The 8,140-nt window shown below is 33.6% G+C and overlaps 1 protein-coding gene across 1 annotated transcript; it reads left to right on the top strand.

The window, feature by feature from the left end:
- Window positions 1–591: 591 nt before the first annotated feature.
- On the top strand, window positions 592–4,359 carry LOC111881823 (uncharacterized). The gene is made up of 6 exons (XM_023878213.1): window positions 592–871; window positions 1,853–1,893; window positions 3,145–3,217; window positions 3,306–3,374; window positions 3,949–4,213; window positions 4,311–4,359. Exons 1-6 carry the CDS (start codon window positions 592–594, stop codon window positions 4,357–4,359), a joined length of 777 nt encoding a protein of 258 aa, XP_023733981.1.
- Window positions 4,360–8,140: the final 3,781 nt, after the last annotated feature.

Below are 8,140 nucleotides of genomic sequence, written 5' to 3' on the forward strand. Positions count from 1 at the left end.
TGGAAAGAATTTGATGGTCTTACTAACCTCGGTAGTTGTACTTGTGAGGTTGCTGCTAGTTTTAACAATCATGCAAAACTAATGAAACTAATGCAGTTTTTAAGTGGTTTAGATGATTCATATAGCCAAGTTATAAGTCATATTTTATTAAAGAAACCTCTTCATATAGTCAAAATTGTTTTTTATTTAGATTCTCGAGAAGAGTCAAATCAAAAACATGGTTTTAACTCTAACTCTTTTGGTAATAATAAACCTCAGTCTTCAGCTTTTGTTTCTAAATTTTCTGACCAAAAGAAAGTTAAAGGTAAAAATCAAATTCCTCAACGTAAGAATTGTGTCCTGAAAGGTCACACATTTGAAAAATGTTACAAAATTATTGGTTATCCCAAAGATTATAAACCCAAATATGAGTTTAATAATCAAAATAAAAACATTTTCGTAAATTCTTCCTGTGTTTAGTCTAAATTTGTTAATCCTAAGGATAAATCTAATAATTCTGATTGTCACTATCTCACTAGTGAACAATATGCTAAGTTTTTTAAACTCATTAGTGACAAGCAAGGGTTGGATGAAGGATCTGTCAGTGCCAACATGGCAAGTGTTTCATGTAATTCTTTTGTTAATTCTGATTGTCAAAAATGGGTGGTTGATTCAGGAGCTAATCAACATATGACAACCTTTGAATCACTTCTTCGTGATCATGTGGATGTTTCTAAACTAAATCCAAGAGTTAGTCATCCTAATGGCTCTTCTGCTCAAATTAATAAAGTAGGAAATTTACAACTATCAAATTCTCTTAAATTGTTTGATGTCTTTGTTGTTCTTGAATTTAAAATTAACCTTGTGTCTATTCAAAAATTGTGTAAAGACAGTAAGTGTAATGTTGTTTTTAATGAGCATAATTGCTATGTTCATGATTCACAGTCTAATAAGATTATTCGAACGTTCCACAGTCGCTCATGTTGGATTAATGTCTAAGTCCATAACTATAATTGGTAAGACTTGACCCGGCCCGGCATGGTCCATTTGGGTTGCATGGCATCATGCACTTGGATAGACTAAAATGAGAGAAATAACACTTAAGGTTTGTTAATATATTATAAGTTCTAATATATTTATAGAGATTATTTAATTAGTATTGATCAAGAATTAATCTAGAATTAATTAAGTGATCAAAAGAATACTAATTAAATATATGGGTTGATTGTGTAAATCATCCATACTTATATAGTAGGCTAATGCTCCATGGATTATCAAGTTGGGCTCAAACCCATTGGATGCTCCATGGATGTTCCATGGTGTATTTGAACCCATGGATCCAAGGAAATGGAAAGCCATGACAATTAGGGTTTACCCTAATTGTAACAACTATATAAGCATCTTATTGATGTGAGAAATCGGCCACTAGATATGCATGGAGGGCAAGCCGATTCTTGAAGTGTTCTAATTTCTCTCTAAGTTATTCCAAGTGCTTATGGTGTTGTGTGAACCATTTGAGGTGTCACACTTGGGGCACTAGGCACTCAAGCTTCATGAAGACAAGCACCAACAAAAGGTATGTTATTCTAACTTGTGTTATTCAAAGTTTTGTATGCTAGAATAGAACAATACCTTGGAAAGTTGATATTTGCATGTATAATAGAAAAAACATAGATCCAAGGTATTTAGGGTTGCATGTACACTTAGGAGTGTTAGATTGCTCAAAACCCAACAGCTCATACTTTGGGAGTAGGTATTAAAGAAGATTGTCATGAATTGGTTTGTAGATTGCCTAAAGTGTATTAGACATAGCAAATGTTTGTTGCAACGTTCATTAGTTCTAAAGTTTTAAATTGATATTCTTATTATTTAGCCTTTAAAACTGATGTCCCAACTCATCCTTCACAAGTGAAGGTAATTATAAAACAATATATTACTTAATTACTCATCCTATGAATTTGTTTATACGTTATAAGTATTAAACATAAGCATATTAAATTGTTATATTGCTACCAAAAATGTTGTGGATATAAAATTAATGTTATGTTTGCTAGTTATGGTTAGTGATTATTTTGAAAACAATGTTGTTTTTAGTTACAATTAACATGGTTAGTTCAATAGTTATTGAAAAAAATATGTTTTGGAAAGTATCCATAATAATACAATGAATATATTCAAGATATAAGACATCGCCATAGATAATTGTAAGAAATTTAATATAATTATTGAAGTTACGCTTAAAAAAAATTATTCATACGACCCACCCGGCCCGCCATTAGTATTTTTTTACACTTTCATTTTTTCGGTTTCATTTAAATTGGGAACCGTATGATTTTCGATTCTAGATTCGCCAATAATAATTACCCTTAAAATTTTAAATTCCCAATATAATTACATACTATATATTTAATATTATATTATTCTAAAAACATTATTGATATTACTGGTTCGGTTCGGTTTATAATGGTTCGGTTTTTTATGAAAACCATAACCGAACCATATGTATTCGGTTAATCAAAAAAAAACCGAACCATATCTTTTAGTAATGGTTCGGTTAAAATGAGGGTTATATCAGTTAATTTGGTTATGGTTTGGTTTTTCGGTTAATATGCTCATCCTTAATCAGTGCTTTGTTATTTTTTTCGAACATGTTAAAAAATCATTTTAAAACTAATATTAAATCCATAAGATCTGATAATGGGACTGAATGTTTAAATATTCGTATGAAAACATTTACTGAAAACAATGAGATTTTACATCAAACCTCTTGTGTTCACACACCACAACAAAATGGCATTGTGGAGAGAAAACACAGGCACATTCTTAATGTTACTAGGGCTCTATTATTTCAATCTGGTTTGCCTTTGAAACATTAGGGTGATGCTATTTTGACAGTTGTTTTTCTAATAAATAGAACTCTTTCATCTGTTTTACAAGGTCTTACTCCATATGAGTTGATTTACAAGAAAGCTCCAAGTTTTGATAATCTTTGTGTCTTTGGTTGTTTGTGTTTTTCCACTAAGCTTAATAATTATGATAAGTTTTCATCTATGGCTGAAAAATGTATTTTCTTGGGATGTTTATATGACTTTTCCTTCTGGTTATCACGGTAAGAATAACACTAGGGTTTGTAAAGTATTGAAGTCTTTATATGGTTTAAAGCAGACTCCACGTAAGTGGAATGAAAAGTTACGTGCTGCTTTGTTTGGTTTTGGTTTTGGTTTTGGTTTTGCTCAAAGTATAAATGATTATTCTATGTTTGTAAAGTATATAGGATGATTCTCTTGTTATGTTATTGGTTTATTTGGATGACATAACTTTAACAGGTAATAATGAGATTGAAATAGCCAAAGTCAAAGATTTTCTTAAGTCACGGTCTTTGATTAAAGACTTAGGTAAACTAAAATATTTTCTAGGAATAGAAGTTATTGATGTTCCAAATGGTCTTTGTCTTTCTTAAAGAAAATATTATATAGAATAGTTGAAAGATTTTGGGATGTTAGGATGTAAACCTGTTAATACTTCTCTTCAAACTAATCTTGTTGTTAATCGCGGTGATGATCTAAATAATGATACTTTTCTTGAAAATATTACTGAATGAATGTAACTAGACCAGATATTTCTTATGTTGTTCAAATTTTAAGTCGGTTTATGCACAAACCTAGGAGGTCTCATTTGAATTTTCTTTAAGGTTGTTAAGGTATCTTAAGTCTAGTCCTGGGAAAGGTGTTTGTTTTTTAAAATTTGATAATCTTGTTTTGTGTGGTTTTTCTGATGTTGATTGGGCTAAGTGCTTATTTTCTAGAAAATTTGTGAGTGGGTATTTGGTCTATTTTGGTAATTCTCTAATATCTTGGAGAAGTAAAAAACAGTCTACCATTTCCAGGTCTTCCACCGAGTCCGAATATAAGGCTCTTGGTTCGTTGACTTGTGAGATAATTTGGGTTCTGAAAATTTTGTATGATTTAGAGTTTTCTGAAGTTGTTCCTATTAATCTTTTTTGTGATAATGATTCTACAATAAAGTTGGCTTTAAATCCAGTCTTTCATGATAAAACCAAACAGTTTGAAATAGATGTTCATTTTATTAGAGAAAAAATTACAGATGGTATCATTAGTCTTGTTAAAGTTGGGTCAGCTAATCAAATTGCTGATATTTTGACTAAGTCTCTTAGTTCTTTTCAACATAATAACATGTATGGAAAAATGTGCTTGATTGATCCTTTCTTTGTAAAGTAAGTGGTCAAATGATTTGTTTGACCGGGGGTGTTGAAATAATAAAAATTAATTTTCAAACTAATCTTTTATTCTTTTTATTATATGTTTGTTCAGTTTAGTTTGCGGGTTCATTTGTTCAGAAGTTGGAGGGTGTAGTATGTAAATGTATTCAAGTTTGTACGCGAGTTACTAGGTTATTGTTACCCGATATATTTAATGTTGGATTGATTATTATTTACGTTAATTTAGATCGATATTATCTTGGTACTCTCTCTCTCTCTCGTGCGCGCGTTAGAAGTTCTTAGCATATTAGGGTTTCCTCATTTGATAGTAATCTGTTCATATCTGTGTGAATCTTATTGAGAGTAGAATAGGAATTATGTAGTGAGGTTTTTGATGTATTTGTACATGTAAACGTTCTGGTTTGATTTGAAATCAAGCTAATCATGTTGGTAAATCGTGTTTATAATTTCATCATGTGGTTTACTCGGTTGGAGCATGTGGTATCGATTTTGGTGGTTAGTGTTTCACGGTGGTTTCGGTGGTGTAGAGGTGGTTGACTGATATGATGATGGGGGTGTGGAGGTGACAGTGGTTGGTGATCTTGGCTAGGGTGATGGGTGTGATTTCCACAAAGAAATCAAGCAAGAACAAATCCAAATCAGTTGCTTTTCGATTTTGAGTATTAAGTTTCGATTTTGATAATCAAGCAAGAGCAAACCCAAAATCAGCCATCGCCATCATCACGAAAATCCACATATTTCAAATGAAGGGAAAATAATGCAATTTTAAGCCTATGGTTCGGTTTCTTCAGTCAAGAACATGGTAAAGCAAACAAAATCAAATCACATACAGATTCTTCTTTTTTGTTATTATTCAAACGATTAATGATACCCGAGATTTTGTTCCAAATATATTTGAAACTAGATTAAGATCCAGTGTCGATTTACAAATTTGAAAAATCAAACCTTTAAATTTATGATCAGACCTACAAATCGATGTTCTATAAATCATAATCGACTCAAAATCGATTGATTTTCATAGTTGCAGAAGATCCTAAACTCATTGAAATGAATTTAAGAGTTCTTGCCATAAATATGTATATGACTATATATGACCAGCAACAGTATGGGAGAGGAGCAATGGTTTGGAGCTTGCTGGCTCTTTTGGGTGAAGAGACATGAGAAAGAATGAAAGGGATTTGGGTAGCTCCCTGTTAACTTACCTTATATAATAAAATAAAAAATTATTAAATTAATTATTTTATTAGATTAATGATATATATATATATATATATATATATATATATATATATATATATATGTCAACAAAGAAATAAAGAAGGGCAATATCGTCATTTTAAGCCTAATAGGGACCAAGCGCGCAACAAAACCAAACAATAGGGACGATCCGAGTTAAAAAAAAATAAGTTAGGGATCAAGCGCGTAAATTACACCAAACCACGGGAACCATTCATGTAATTTACTATAACGCCTTGTTTCATATCGTTTCCCATTTCGGGATGGTCATTAACGATTGTGTATTAGCAGACTTAGGACCCTTGAAGAATTGAGATTTGGACTTTTGGAGGTGGATGATGTAAATTGGATGATCCGGGTCTTCGGTTTGTGTTTTAGAGCCAATGGGTATTTTGGTAATATGCCAGCTCAGGCTTTTATGGAATTTGGATGTTTGTTCGGGAAATTGTAAGGTAGGTATGAGTGGATTAAAGCATAGAGCTTATCGTTACCTCTCATGGATATAAGGATCGACGGAATCGGATTTATAATGAGGAAGTTATGGCCTTCGGATTACTTTAGGGTTTAATAGGAAACCCTAGTACGCGAAGCGTGCCTAGGGAGTATGTAGGGCGTACTGGTGCAAAGGTTGGTATGCGAGGCATAATGTGGTGTACGCTTAGCATACTGCAAAGTAAGAATTGGGAGTATGAGGCCTCATACACAGTGCGTATGATGAGTATGCGGTATGTACGAGGTGTAAGTTAAAACCCTAATTTAAGATGTTGTACCCTATATAAGCACTTTAAATCTTTAGGGTTTGACTCTTTGCTAGCCTCCAAGTCCCCAAAACCCTAGAAATTGTCCCTTAGCCTCCATGGTGGTGTTTTGAGCTCATTGTGTGCTTCTTGGTGTGTTTGGTTCATATTCAAGAAGATAGAGTTTGGTGCATGGTTGTGGATCAAGGAAGAGCTTGTGGATCTTGATTCTCTACTTCATTTCCAACCTGTTTGAGGTAAAAAGCTTTAAACTTGTTCATTAATGGCTTAGATCTATTATATATGAGTTTCGTTTCCTTTTTGGCCCTAAGAATGAGATTTGATACCACTCCATGAGCTATGAGTTGCCACTCTTGTTGTTTTTGAGGTTCTAGATTCATAAACTTCTCTCCTTTAGGGTTTGGAATCCGACATGCATGAGATTGTGTCCATTTGGTGAAAGTATAATGCTATATCATGAAGTTGGGTTCTTTTGGGGCATGCAAAGTCAATGACTTTATGGTTTCAGACGTTTATTAAGAAGTAGATATGTGGTTTGGGTTTTTAGTCTTAAGCATTAAGTGCTTAAGGAACGATTTGGCTTTTTGGGTAAGTATGTTGGGCGTACAAGTCTGTACGCACGGCATACAAGCCATTTAGCCAGTACGATTAGAGTACAACTAAGTACACCCTGCGTACTCAGCAATATTGGATTTTGATATTGGGCTTCAGTTTAGGCCATCTTTTGGGCTTGGTTGTCATGGGCCCTGTTGGGCCATCAGGTTTTGGCTGATAACTATTTGTGAAGGCCTATAATGGGATTTGGGCCTAATTTGGAAAATTGGACCATAAATTGGGCCTTGGATGGCTAATTTGGTATATGGGCCTTTTTGGATTATTAGGTTTGGGCTTAAGTCATGTCCAAACTAGGTAAGGGGTAAATTGGTCATTTACCCTAGTAATAATTTGATGGTTTGGATGGGAATCCAATTATTAATTGAATGTTATTTGATATTGATAGTTCGGGGATCTGTCAGCCAGCAGCCATGGATTATCTATGTGACTCGGCAGTGCGAGGTGAGTCTCCTTACTACGTTTAGCAGGTCAAAGGCACCAATGTCGGCCCATGGTTTATTATGATAAGATGCTAGTTGTCTGCGTAACTTTTGCATGTGTATGTATTGGTATGTATGCCGAGCGGGGCTCAATGTCGGGCAAAACCCGACGACTGTATTGTATGTTGTTATCTTTGTGATTATCGCATGTGTTAGCAAGATTATATGTTTGTATGTTGAGCGAAGCCCGTTATATGAGTGTGGGTGGGACCCGTATCTCAGTGGGCGGGGCCCGTTATATCTCAGTGAGCAGGGCCCATTATGCGAGTGTGGGCGGGGCTCGTTACACTCATTGGGTGGGGCCCATTAAGTGTTTAATTATGTATGGTATGAGGTATCTTGGGGAACTCACTAAGCTTTGTTCTTACGGTTTTCAGTTCATGTTTTAGGTACTTTGGATTTTCAAATGGAAGAGTTCGAGATGGTTGCAGAGCACACACCACATGTTTCCGCATTCTGTGATTTACTCTGATTTGATGATGTTTTGATAAATCTCGATTACTTTGGTTTTGTGGAAATGATATGTATTAACGGTTTATTAATTTAAAAACGAATATTTTATGTCATTATTTTTGGGACGTTTCATTTATTCTTTTTAAAAGCTACTTAGATTGGTTTTTAGGAGTTTTTTAATTTTTTTTCAAATATACATTTAATTAATTATAATATTGAATGACTTGTAGTCTAACGGTATCAAGTGTGGTTGAAAGGTGTCCTTCGCAAGAGGTTAAGGGTTTAAGTAATCAAGTCTTTTATGGACAAATAAATAGATTTAGGAGTAGGACGAGAGCCGTTCTAAAAAAAATTATAAAATATATATTTTTACCAAACAA

Source organism: Lactuca sativa, chromosome 5 (assembly GCF_002870075.4).
Source record: "Lactuca sativa cultivar Salinas chromosome 5, Lsat_Salinas_v11, whole genome shotgun sequence".
In the NCBI taxonomy this organism is placed as follows: domain Eukaryota; kingdom Viridiplantae; phylum Streptophyta; class Magnoliopsida; order Asterales; family Asteraceae; genus Lactuca; species Lactuca sativa.

Excerpts from the sequence above, each read along its gene's own strand:
- LOC111881823 (XM_023878213.1), top strand. The coding sequence starts at position 592 with ATGGCAAGTGTTTCATGTAATTCTTTTGTTAATTCTGATTGTCAAAAA. Across the intron at positions 3,218-3,305 it reads TGGTTTTGGTTTTGCTCAAA|GTAATAATGAGATTGAAATA; the intron begins GTATAAATGATT and ends TAACTTTAACAG. Across the intron at positions 4,214-4,310 it reads ATTGATCCTTTCTTTGTAAA|TTTAGTTTGCGGGTTCATTT; the intron begins GTAAGTGGTCAA and ends ATGTTTGTTCAG.